The 12,358-nt window shown below is 55.3% G+C and overlaps 1 protein-coding gene across 3 annotated transcripts in view; it reads left to right on the forward strand.

Moving 5' to 3' along the window:
* Positions 1–11,821, forward strand: part of GPR107 (G protein-coupled receptor 107) — a 65,596-nt gene extending 53,775 nt beyond the window's left edge. For 2 of the 3 annotated variants that reach the window (XM_032866088.1, XM_032866087.1), the window contains exons 15-18: positions 2,567–2,616; positions 3,709–3,792; positions 4,794–4,912; positions 11,211–11,821. In XM_032866088.1, coding sequence (XP_032721979.1) covers positions 2,567–2,616; positions 3,709–3,792; positions 4,794–4,912; positions 11,211–11,307 — 350 coding nt within the window. In that variant the 3' untranslated portion in view covers positions 11,308–11,821. The remainder of the gene's footprint in view (positions 1–2,566; positions 2,617–3,708; positions 3,793–4,793; positions 4,913–11,210) is intronic. The other variant, XR_004383686.1, reaches the window with a different exon arrangement.
* Positions 11,822–12,358: the final 537 nt, after the last annotated feature.

Raw genomic sequence — 12,358 nt, forward strand, 5'->3', positions numbered from 1 at the left:
GGGCTGCCTTTCCTAGAGGCAGCACCACTTGTCCCCAGGTCTGTTTGTCCGTCCTCGCCCGTGTCCTGAGTGGCACGGCATCGGCGCCGGGGCGTGGGCGCACAGGCTCATCTTTGAGGCACTTTGTGGCCTGCCTCAGCTCAGGATGTCTTACAGAAGCCTGGAGGGTGCGACATGGTGGCCCCTGGCTCCAGGGAGACATGAGATGTGGCACCTTCCACACCCTTCCCCTCACACGCGGTCTTCGCCCTGCAGCGCCCTCACCCCGTGCCTCCCTCCTTCGTCAGCCCCGAATTCTTCGCCCTGGCAGGGAGGGAGGGGCCCATCAGACTTACCTAGTCTGTCCATTTCCCCCGCCAGCCTCCGAGGCGGGGTCTTCACTGATCGAGAAGGGCCTCACCACCGTTCAGATGGACCTCTGTGAGTTCCAGGCTTTGGACTGCAGTTGGGCTCTCGTTCTCGGTTCTTTCCATCCTTTCTGTGGAGAAATTGTTCTCGAATGTCGATGTGATCAAGGCACCCCTGGCTTCGGACCCTTCAGAGGCTCCCTGGTGCCCTCGGCTCCTCCAAGGAGGATGGTTGGTGGTCTTTTGCATCGGCTCTATTTTCGGCTCTCCCTGCGGTCCAGCCCGTGCCCTGGTCTCTCCACCGTCCGGCTGCCAGCTTCCTCTTCCCCACACGCGGCGGCCTCTCAGCCCTGAGCCCTTGTATCTGCTCTTCCCGAGCGCCGTCCACTGGCCTCTCCGTTCTTCCTCCCTCCCGAGCCCCGGTCAGGCCTCTCTGAGGCACCAGCTCCTCTGGGAATCCCCTCTCTCACCCCTGGGCCCCTGGTCTAGGTCGGGAGCCCCTTTCTGGGGGTAGAGCAGCCCGGCCTGCCTGGGACCTTAACATCCAGCACTAAACCCCTCACACTTCTCTCCGGCTGGCTGATGGTGCTTGGGGAAGCCAGGGCGGGGTGTGGCAAGGATTTCAGCAAACGAAATTCAGAAGAGACTTTTCAGGCATTTTTTATTACCTAACGGTGTAAGTGTTAATGTTCTTCCTTGGCTGTTCACAAAGAAGAGAACTGAGTGTTCTTGTTCAAGAACTATTTCGCTTCGGGGCGGGGGGGTGCATTTCCTTGACCACAGGAGCAGCAAATGCCCACGAGGAAAGACACACAAAAGGATACTGGTTCATGCAGATGTGTGAAGCATTTAATCCGTGGTGGCTTAGCTTGACACAGAATTCTCAGGTTTAACCCTTGGTCCTCAGTGGAACTTCTCCTACCCTCGCCCTCACCCCCGGACCGGCAGGAGCACCTACTTGCGTTGCGTGCTCCCATCACCCACTGGGTACCCTGTGTCCCTTGCACTGGGCGTGTAGCAATCTCCCTTTCCCTGAGGGACGGCAGCCGCTGGGGGCAAAGGCCACAGCTGTCCCATCTTGGGTCGGCTGCATCCCAGAGCCTGGTCGGGGGCAGAGTCAATGGCAAGCTGGATGTGAACCAGAGAGATCTAATTTTATTTAAAAATAACAAGACTACCAGTTAAGAAAACTTTGCTGATCTGCCTGCTTTCATTTACCTTCCTCGAACGTTGCGTGTGTGAGTTGCTCCCAGCTCCACACCTGGGTATTACAGCCTCTCAACTTGGAGGGTTAGATTTGCTCTGAAAATGTTCTGATCCTCTCCTCATGGAGGCATTCGGTGTCTCCCAGAAGGTTCTTGCATGTACTATTAGCCGATCATCACATTGAAGATTAATTTAGGATTCCAGGAATTTCTTTTGGAACCCTAAGCTTGACTGCCCCCCCCACTAATCATGAGCCAGAAGAGGGGGGAAAGGAAGAGGAACCTTCTCCACCCACGGCGCCATTCTTAAACGGAACCAGTAATTGAATGCTATTAAGCCAAATTAATTTGCCTCCTGCAGGAAGGTTTATGATGACTATGAAAAGCTTGCTAATTGGGGAGGGAGCCAGGCTACCCTCTGTGGTCATCAATATTTCATGGCCATAGGCGGTGGCAGGAAGCTAGCTGCCCTGGCTCCCTGACCTTGAGCGATCCAAAGGTAGGACACAGCCAGCAGGGTTGTATTTAAAGGGCTTGTTACAAGCGCAATTTGCAAGATGCACTTGTGGATTAATTGAATTTAGACCCTCAGCTAGTGGGATGCTCAGGGCCCCACCCCAGATTGGTCCTAGTGGGGAGCGCAGCTCTGTCAGCCATAGGGACAGAGCTGAAATGTTTACCATTGGCTTTTGGAGGCAGGGGTGGCTTGATTTTTAGCGTCTGCCCTTTTCTGTGGCATCAGTATACCCCCCAGCATGGCAAGTTGAAAGCTCTTGAGCCCAGAATGGGGAGATGCACCGGCTCCCATAACTCCCGGATTCTTCCTGGGTTGGGGGGGGGGGTGGTGGTGATCCTTCCAAGCTGATGCTTTTCCAGAAATACAGATGTGCCCCTGGGCAGTACTCATCTGCGTTAGACTTGGCCTCTTAACAGAGGGCACTTGAATGTCACTTGCTTTTTAAAAATGAGAAAAGAAGTTAATGTGCCTGTCATTCTGTTCTTTCTTTTCCCTAGCTGCTATTAACTTAGCAAAGCTGAAACTTTTCAGACACTATTACGTCTTGGTGAGTTAAAAAAAAAAAAAAAATCTTGAATCTGTAAATAAGATCAGTTCAAGGAGTAGAACAAATGAACTTCCAAAGAACTGGCGGAAGCACGAGATGTGCTACCTGGGCTGTGCAGATTTCATTTTATCAAACCAAATTGTGTCTTTTGATCGGAGAAATTAAACAGCTGAGTCACGCCTTCTTAAATGTTAGGTTTAAATTTGGCTTTAAATACTCGGAAAAGTAATACAGGCTTGATGTTTTCTTACAATAAAGGGACCCTGATCTTCGCCCCTCCCCATCCCCCAGGTGATTCCCGGTAACGGTTGGGTGCTTGTTTCTCTGGGTGCCCTTCCAAGCACAGGCCAGACAGAGCAGCCCCTTGGCTTGCTTGTTTTAGTCATTTGCAAAAATGAGAAAGAAGTCCCTATGAGCAGACACCAAAAGGCAGGAACTGCTGTAAATTATTAGGACAAAGATTATTAAGACAAAGACAAAGCTCTTCAAGAGTTTGCTTCCTGATTCCTAAAAGAAAGTTTCTGAGCCCTCTTCCATCTGTGGGTTGGACAGGTCCTTCCCTGGGCGTGGTCCCAGGGGCCGTGGAGGGGAATCCTTGCCACATCTTCCCTTACTAGAATACTCGGTGTTACTCTGGTACTCAGTACTCAGGTACGCCCTGCGGGTGTGGGCCTCTGCCGCAGAGTTGGAAGCAGTGTGGGCCCTGAGGGCTGTGTTTTGCTATCACTACTCGGAAACATGCCTCAGGGCCTGGGAAGAAAAAATCCTGTCCTTTGGGGATTGAAGTCAGTGGGTCGTGTATGTGGAAAAGGCGGAGGAAGGCGTGAGAGTTCAGAGCAGCCACACCGATGCCTTGTCCTCCCCACGTTGGGTGGGTGGTCCCCTAGAGGTGAGGGCCAGGTCCTTTTGAGTGGGGTGGCCAGAGAAGCCATCTCTGCCATGTTTATTAATTAGCACCTTAAGTGTCAAATGATTTTCCTCAGGGAATTCTGTCTTCTCTTTTGTTGTTCCTTTGTGACAGCAAGATGTTGGAAAGAAGCGATGCTGTCCTTTCCATGTTGATTTCATTTCTTCCTTATCCCTGCCCCGTAGATCGTGTGTTACATATACTTCACCAGGATCATCGCCTTCCTCCTCAAGCTCGCCGTTCCGTTCCAGTGGAAGTGGCTCTACCAGGTGCGGGGCTCGGGTGTGGGGACGGTGCAGGGCGCGGGGCGGGGCGGGGTGTAACGTGAGGTCGCTCAGGAGGGATCAGGCAGCGGCCACTCCTGTCGCCTCTGGCCCACAACTAAGATGATCTGTTTGCCCAGGAAAGCTGCTGGATTACCTGAAAAATCTGGAAGTAATTGCATTATTGATTTTAGTTTTCAATTTTACAAGACTTGGAAGAGAAAAGCCTCAAGCAGAGAGTGTGAGCCTCGCCCTGGATAATTAAAACGCAACGAGTCGTGGTTTTTTCCTTCAGTTATGGGGCTCAGGAAAGTTCAGAATCCAGAACGCCCTTCTTTGCCCACGAGTACTTCAGGAACACAGTGTCTTTGCCGTAGACTCGAGCTCGTTGACTCCTAGGGGAAGCCACCGAATGATCTAGAGCCTGTTGCCTTTCTCGTTCTCGCCGGGACGTGTAGTCGGCACTCGGTGCTGCACCAGTTCCGGGTGGAGGGCACAGCAATGAGACTTTTCCTTGAGGCGCCCGCTTGGTGCTGAGGGCACTACGGGAAACGTGGGGCTAGAAAGAGCTCTTAAAAGATTCTGGTGAGGGGCGCCTGGGTGGCTCAGTGGGTTAAAGCCTCTGCTTTTGGCTCAGGTCATGATTCCAGGGTCCTGGGATCGAGCCCCGCATCGGGCTCTCTGCTCAGCAGGGACCCTGCTTCCCTTCCTCTCTCTCTGCCTGCCTCTCTGCCTACTTGTGATCTCTGTCCATCAAATAAATAAATAAAATCTTTAAAAAAAAAAAAAAAAGATTCTGGTGAAGACTGATTAAAGCCTGGGGTCTTAACCGCCATCCCTGGGCAGAATGCTCCTAGTTGAGGCTCTGACCCACCTCGTGAGGAGACCCTACCCTAGCTCTGCCCTGACCTTTGGTGGGGGGGCGAGTACTGCACCAGTTTTAGTTCCACTGCTTTCAGAAGAACAGCCTTGCTAATCCCTTTTTCGGGGTGGGTTTTAATTCACAGCTCCTGGACGAAATGGCCACGCTGGTGTTCTTTGTTCTAACGGGCTGTAAATTCCGTCCGGCTTCAGATAACCCCTACCTACAGCTTTCTCAGGAGGATGACCTGGAAATGGAATCCGTGTAAGCAATCTCCCCTCGTGTCCCTCCTCCTTCGGCCCCCGGACCCCGCCAGACAGCACGGTGGGAGTTGGAGTCGGAGCGCTTCTCCCTGCGTTCCGTTGCTCCCGAGGTGTTACCTCTATATTTAGCAGAAGGAAATGGACACTTGAGCCGCAGGCTGTCTTACTCAGTTTGAAGTACAGTGTCTGCCAAGATCGCTCCGCCTTTGCAGGGGAAGTGGAACCGGCCCTCCGATTAAGCATCCCCCAGCGTCGTTGGCACCTGCTTCCAGTGAGCCGGTGGTGAGAACTTGGGCATCCGCTTGGCCCTTTCAGCCCTCTCGGGGATGGGCAGCCCCGCTTCCTGTTGGCTCCCAGCCTCCGGGAGCTGATGTCTAAAAACATGATCATCTGAGTCGTCTCTGGGTCTGTTGCTTGTCCGCAGGCTCCTCTGGCACCAGATAACGAAATGGTTTTCACAGCAGGCACAGCGACTTGACCTCTGTGCCGGCTTTTCTGAGTCACAGGGCAAGTGACTTTAGGGTCCTGTTTTCCGGGAAAGGGCACTCATTATCTAGAAAAGAAATAGTGATGGAGAGTATTGGCTTGTTTACTGATGGACTGTGGTGGGCCAGGTCAGGCGTTGTGTTTGATGATTAGCCTAAGGCGGAGTTTCAAGTGTGCTACCTCCCAGCTGGGCCGGTGGCCCTTTGACTTGTCCCAATTCAAAGGCTGAGCCTCTGGCCCCTGCTGGGCTGTCCGGCAGCATAGGACAGCTCTCTGTGCTCAGCCCCACTACAGGAACAGTCAGCGGAAAGCAGCTCCCACCGATGGGCCCCAGACAACAGCTCTCGGTACAGAAGAACAAATACCAGAGGGGAAGGCAGTAGAGCCGCCAGGTGTGCCTTTTCTAGAAGCAGCAGAATCCGAGCCAGTAACTTGGTTGGAGGGGCTCAAGTGAGAGGCAGTGGGGTAAGCAGCAGCGGGATGGCTGTGTTTGTCCATCCCCCGCCCCTCAGCAGGACTTCCCGGGGTAGCAGCTAGAAGCCGACGGGCTGGGTCATTTGATGTTCTCCAGCAGTGTAGGCGTTCGCTCCCGTGTGCTTTCCATCGGCCGCGGTGAAGGGTGTTTCCTGGCGAAAGGAGCTCGATCTGATCCTTGCCACAGAGCATATATCCCTGGCTCTTTGTGGAAAGGAATATTCCTTAGGCCTCTCACGCCCCAAAACAAATCCTCTTCCTAACGAACCTGACCCATCAGTGGCCCATGAACGCTGAGCTGGGCCGCTCACTGCCCTTATTGATTGAGATTCTGGGTGGTTTCTCTTCTACGTGTTTTCATTCCCTCTCTCTGAAGTCGGTGCATTTGGGAGGCATCTTGCCAGGTGAGCCCAGGATGGGCCGGGCTCCTCCTGGGGGTAGAGCGATCCCCCCTTCCTCTGGCCCCAGCCTGCCCGAGGTCCGTGCAGTCCGTGCAGCTGCCACCCCCCAGCCCCACCTGGCTTGTCCCGTGGGGCCCGCAGAGTGAAGGTGTGGTCTAAAGTACCCGACTTCCCGTCATTTTCTGTTTTTCTTTCTGTAATGACTCTCCTTGGGCTAAAGCTTGCAAAGGCTTACCCATTTTGGTAAGAGAATTTATCACAAAAAGGTCAGCAAATTAAAAAGTAAATATTGGGTGCAGTTTTAGTGATCAGACCTGGTTAGCCACCTCCTGTGCTAGGCATGTCCTTGGAGATCTGAATTCTTTTCTACTATTTTTTTTTGAATTTTCTGCTAAATTCTTTTCTGAATTCTTTTCTGCTATCTTGAGATGTCAGACTGGGAAGAAATACTTGGTGTGGGTTCCAGGGCCGGGAAGTTGCCTCTCTGAGGTGCCCAATCCAGAACACTGGCCTCATGGTTGCCGGGAACCTTTTTTCTACTACGCTGCCTTCATTCAAGTGGATGGCCAACAAAAGGGGAGACAGCAATTAGAGACGAATAGAATCGTTTCTCACCCCAGGCCTCTCCACATCTCAAGTCCAGAAAACATTTTTCAACTGGGTTATACTTTACCGTTTGGTTTGGTTACAGAAACAGATGCTTCCAGGGGCCACTGAGGCCCCAGATCACAGCGTGGTGCAGGAGGAAGAGGGGTGGGTGCCCGAAGCTTCCCTTCTTATGGTGCCTGTGTGCAGTAGGCCCGTTCGGTCGCAAGCACAGATTGTCAGGGTTCTGCCAGGAAAGGAAGGGTCACCTTTTAGATGGAGGAGGGAAGCGGGAGGCAGCACTGGGTCCGTCTGCTCTCCAGCTCCGTTACACTTCCCTGCTCCTCTCTGTCCTGCACACACTCTCCTGTAGGTGCCGTCCTAAAGTCAGCAGCAGTCACAGGGCTTCCCTGAGCTGGCACTGGAGGTGGGACAGCCTCTGCCGGGAGTGGGCTCTGGGCTTGGTGGCCGGAGGGGCCTTCCTGGCACTGGTCACTGGGTCCATGTGGGCCCCACGGTGAGCGGCCCGGTCAGCCCCATAGGCAGTTTGGAGCACCAGCCAGTGCAGCAGCCCGGCCCCCGGGGAGCTTGCGGGCCCCCTGGGGAACAGTGGGACGGATGCAGCCAGCCACGGGGTGCGCCTGGAGCCAGGAGCGAGGGCATCTCAGCCGCCGGGGCGAGAAGGAGCTAGTCAGGCAGAGAAGGGCTGAGCGAGCGAGAAGGACAGGCCCGCCCTCTCTGGCCTGGCCGTCCCCAGCCGGCGAGTGAGGATGGGTGGCTGCGTCCCCAGAGTTTGTGTTAGACTGGGAGTCGCTGCCGCCCACTGCCTACCCGGAGCTCGGAGAGCCCCTTCCCGCCCTGGGCGTAGGGTCTGTGAGAGCCGCTGCTCGCACGGTGGCTTTTCTGCCATTGTCCCCCTTCAGCATTTTCCCCCAGAGAGGGACACGCAGGGAGGTGCCCGCGGAGCTTTGAGGTTGCCGGAGGCCCTCGCGTTGCCGCCTGCCAGGCTGTCGCTGGCTCCTGTCTCACCGCGGCGGCATCGGGACAGCGGTCGGCAGCAGCCGGCTGGCTGGTCTGCCGCACTTGGGCGCCACGTGTCACAGCCACTTGCCCGTGGCCTGCTGGGACCCGGGATGCAGAGGCCGCCCAGCATCACTGCCTTCCCGCATCGCGCTCCGCTTCCGTTCGCCTCGCCCGCCTTCTGCTCCCGTGACCTCCCTTTGTGCTGACAGCTCCCCGCTTCCACCGACCGTGGGGGCTTCTCCCTCTTCTCGTGGGGAGGGCTCGCCCAAGCCCGAGGTCGCCCCCGACGTCTCCCCTCTGACACCACCCTCCCCCGCCCCCCGCTCCAGCCACTTGCTTCCTCTGAGCTTCAGGTCCCTCTAGCCACCTGCTCACCGGTACCCAAGCTTGTGTCCCCCGCGCTCTCCGCGGGCGCGGCCGTCCACCACTCGCCCGCAGCAGCACGTGGCCGTTGCCCTAAACACCTCCCTCTTCTCAGGCCACTGAGTGAGTGGCCATTTCCTGGGGACCTAATGTCGCGTCTCCTCTCCCCGCTTTGCCCCAGTGCCCTGCCTTCCTTCAGCTGATGTCCTCACCCCGGTCTTCCTCCCTCCCTGTCCGGTCTCCTGGCTCCCAGAATCACTTGTGGAGTGTTTTCGAAGGAGAGTCCCTGGTCCCTCCCCTGGAGACTTAATTCTCAATGTTGAGGCTCAGGTACCTCTGTCCTTTTTTAAGTCCCCAGGGCATCCTGCCTGAGCCAGGACTGAGAACTCCAGTGTAAGGGTCAAGTCCTGCTGCCGTGACAAGGCAGACAAGGCCCTCCACGGCCCTGCCCTGCCTGCCCTTGACCCTCCTGCCACTTGCCTTTGCCAACAGCTGCTTCATACTCCCTGACCACGCAGGGAGCTTTCTTTTGTTTCTTGCATGCTTTTTGCCCTTTACATTTCTTTTGTTCAGAAGCTCCCTAGCCCTCCTGCCCCTCCGTCTTGCCGCTACTCCTCCTTCCATACAGGCTTCGTACAGGCTTCGAAGCCGCCCCCAGCACCAGGCAGGGGTGATTCTCCCCACCCCGAGCCCTCGTCCCGCCTGCTCAGAGCTCTCCTGTCTGTTTCCAGCAGCTTTGTGTGTTGCTCTGGGAGACCGTCTTCTGCTGGGCTGCGGGCGCCCCAAGAGCCCCGATTCCTGTCCCTTTCTGTCCCAGCCCGAGGCCGGCATGACAGAGCGAGCCTTGTTTTCTCAGTGGCCCACCAGCTGGAAAGCAGTGTTTTCTTGGGGAAAGACAAGCAGCAGGTGTGTCTCCCAGACCGCAGCCCGAGCCCCACTCGGGTCCGACGAACAGGCTGTTCTCAGCCCCAGCTGTGTGGAAGCCTTGTCCTGTCCAGGAGGGGCCGCAGCCCGACAGCAGCTGCTGTCACCGCAAGTGACTCTCGGAGACTCGAGGGTGCATTTCTTCTCTGATCTCACGCTCTTGGAGAAGCTGTGCTGGAGCTGGAAAGGCTTCTGGGCCTACAGCTGCTCCCCCTGCATATCCCAGTCCAGCGACAACCCCGAGAGGACAAGACCTGGGTGCGTGCCTGCGGCCTGGGAGAGGTGCACCCTTCCTGGAGGGCTCAGGCCCTGGCCGCACCAGCTGACAGGAAGTGGTGCCGGGTCACATGGCGAAGGGGGTGCTTTCCTTTGTCTGGGGACCGTGTTTACACTCGCAGCATCTGTAGGATCCCACAGATCCCCTAAGAGCCACGTCTGGGCAGACCACCTTGTCCTGACTTGCCAGAAGTACAGCCAGCCCCCGGGTCTGAAGGACTCCTGTCTGGGAGAAGTCCCAGCTCTGGGGAGGACTGGCTGGCTTTGGGGGTCACAGCAGCAACACGGTGGCAGGAATAAAAGGAGAAATAAAGGGGGAAATATTTTCCTTACCCCTTAAAATCACTTATTTGCCTTTAGGTCCAACTGGACAGCCTCTAGGTGTGTGCCTTGTAGGGCTACTGAATTACCATTTGTCGGTGAAAGGATTCAGTAGCTGGTGGGGGGTTAAGGAGAGTCCTCGGAGAGATCTACTGAGTTGAGTGATGGAATTTATTTTACTGTTTCAGAAATTCCTGTAGGTCCATCATGGGGCACATAGGCGCCTCGTTTTCTCGAGTACTTAGGTAGATGCTGGTGGGTGTGTTTGTTACTTATTTTTAATTCTGTTTGTTAGAACAGTTTAGGTTCACAGCAAACTGGACAGGAGGAGCAGAGATTTCCCAGGTGCCCCTTGTCCCCACCGCTGTAGCCGCCTGTGTTACCGGCAGCGCCTCCAGAATGGTAGTCACATTTGTTACAGTCGATGGACCTACACTCACCTGTCCTTATCGCCCACAGTCCGTAACTTACCTCCAGGCTCACTCTTGGTGATGTGTGTTCGGTGGCTTTGGACGAATGTGTCACGTCATGTGTCTACAGTACACACCCACCCCGAGCAGTTTCCCCGTCCTGCGACTGCTCTGAGCCCTGCCTGCAGGGCAGAGCTCAGTCTCTCTGCCTGGCGTCTTCTGCTGCGAAGCAACCCAGAGCCCCAGAGCCTTCGTAGGTCCTGTCCAGCTCACAGCTGGTGAGGCGAGAGTTTGTCTTCTCCTGCACTCCACCTTCCCGAGAGATGTTGTGACTCACTGTCTGGAAAGGGCCGCTCTGCTCGGCTCTGCACTTCTCTGAAGCCGGCCTTTTGCCCTCTCTGATCTACACATTCAGCATAGGGTTCCGTGGGACCTCCTTAGTGCCGGGCACCAACAGAGGCAAGGCCCCTGTCCCCGGTCCCAGAGGGGAGGCCCAGCCACGTGCTCCCGGACAGCCATGCAGAGACAAGGGCCTGGGTCTATTTCTGAGGGTCAGAGAATCTTTGCGCCAGAAGGTTCCTCCAAACCTGTGGTTCTGTCCCATGATTCTCAGAATGACTACCCCTGCTGAGCTTTCTTTTCAGAAGGTTAGGGCACAGGTGGTGGTCTCATAACCATAGTCACGCAGCCAGGTAGCAGTAGAATTGGTGGAGGCCACGACGGAAAGCGAGGACCGGATCAATGTTGATTGTAGTAGTAACAGCTGGTGTTGTTGATAAGATGCTCTGGAGAATCGCATTTTCCCCTGATGACAGTTCTGGGAAGCGGGAACCGTTTCTCATACTTAGAAGGGGGAGAGCAGGCGGCTTGGCGGGGTTACGCAGCTAGCCAGGAGCGGGGTCGGGACCGGAACCCGGGTCTGTCTGATTCCAGAGCCAAGACATGTAGCCCCTCCGCTGTGCCGTGGTGACAGTGGCCTTTCACTTAAAGACCGAGATTTTCCCAATTGCTGTGTTTTGTTTTTCTCTTCATTCAGAGTGACGACATCAGGGGTGATGGAGAACATGAAGAAAGTCAAGAAGGTGACCAACGGCTCGGTGGAACCCCAGGGCGACTGGGAGGGCACCGCGTGACGGAGCAGCCTCGGGGCTGGGACTGTCCAAGAGAACCTCTAATTTATTAATCGTCCTAGTGGTGAGCAGGAGCACTTGGCACCTCCCGACAGTGACACCACAGAGCACGCGGCTGGGAACAAAGTGCCACGGAAACCTAATTTTTTACTCTCTTTTATGGAAACTGGATCTGTGGCTGGTTATGGGCAGCTAGAATTCTCCTTCAGGTGGGAATGGTGGGGAGGGCGTGTAGACAGGAGGAGGATAAGAGGAAGACTTTGTTTGTAGTTTCTATTTCTTTCTTTTTCTTAATTGGGAACTCTCCAGAAAGACGCAGTTGTGCCCCACAGTGTGTGGCTGCAGGGAGAGGAGTGTTGGTGGACGGGGAGGGAGGGCAGCGGCGCGAGGCTGGGGCCAGTCCCGGCTCGGGAATGAGGCCGCAGGAAATGAGCAGGGGCTGAGGCAGGATACAGGGACTTAGAAGAGAGACGGAACTCACCATGGCATCTTTGGGGCACAAAAATGAATGAAATTAGGTTATTTTAGAAGGCAACGTCAAAACCCAGTTTAGTGTACGGAGCCTGCCGCAGGGTTCCTGGCCCAGAGTGTTGCCGCAGACCTTGACCCCAGACTCTGAAAGTGACCAGGAACCAGCAGCTCCAGAGGCCCAGCCGTCTTCTTCCCAGAAGGGCTGTGTCATCTGGGGGCCGAGCGTCCCTGTCAGAGTCACGGCTCCGGAACCATGGTGGGAAGTGCTTTTCTTGATTGAAGCAGATGTGGTGTTGTCTAACAGATGGACAGAAGTGTACGTTTAAGCTCAGAAAGCGTTATCCAGTAGGATTCCCTCAAACATCTGGCTCCCCTGACTGCCCAGAGCAGGACCACCTCTTCCTTCTCTCGCTGTGGCTGTGTCTGTTTCGTGTAATCAAAATATGGGGAGAAACGAGAAGGAGTTTTCCTTAAAGGAGCAGCTGGGGGCAGACAAGGTAGTGTTTAAGCAGATATTTAAGTACAAGCAAAAATCATCATCACTAAAAAGTTTTTCCTATAAACCAGGTAGGCTTTCTGGCAG

The sequence above is a fragment of the Lontra canadensis genome, unplaced genomic scaffold (assembly GCF_010015895.1).
Source record: "Lontra canadensis isolate GAN:19392208 unplaced genomic scaffold, GSC_riverotter_1.0 scaffold30, whole genome shotgun sequence".
In the NCBI taxonomy this organism is placed as follows: domain Eukaryota; kingdom Metazoa; phylum Chordata; class Mammalia; order Carnivora; family Mustelidae; genus Lontra; species Lontra canadensis.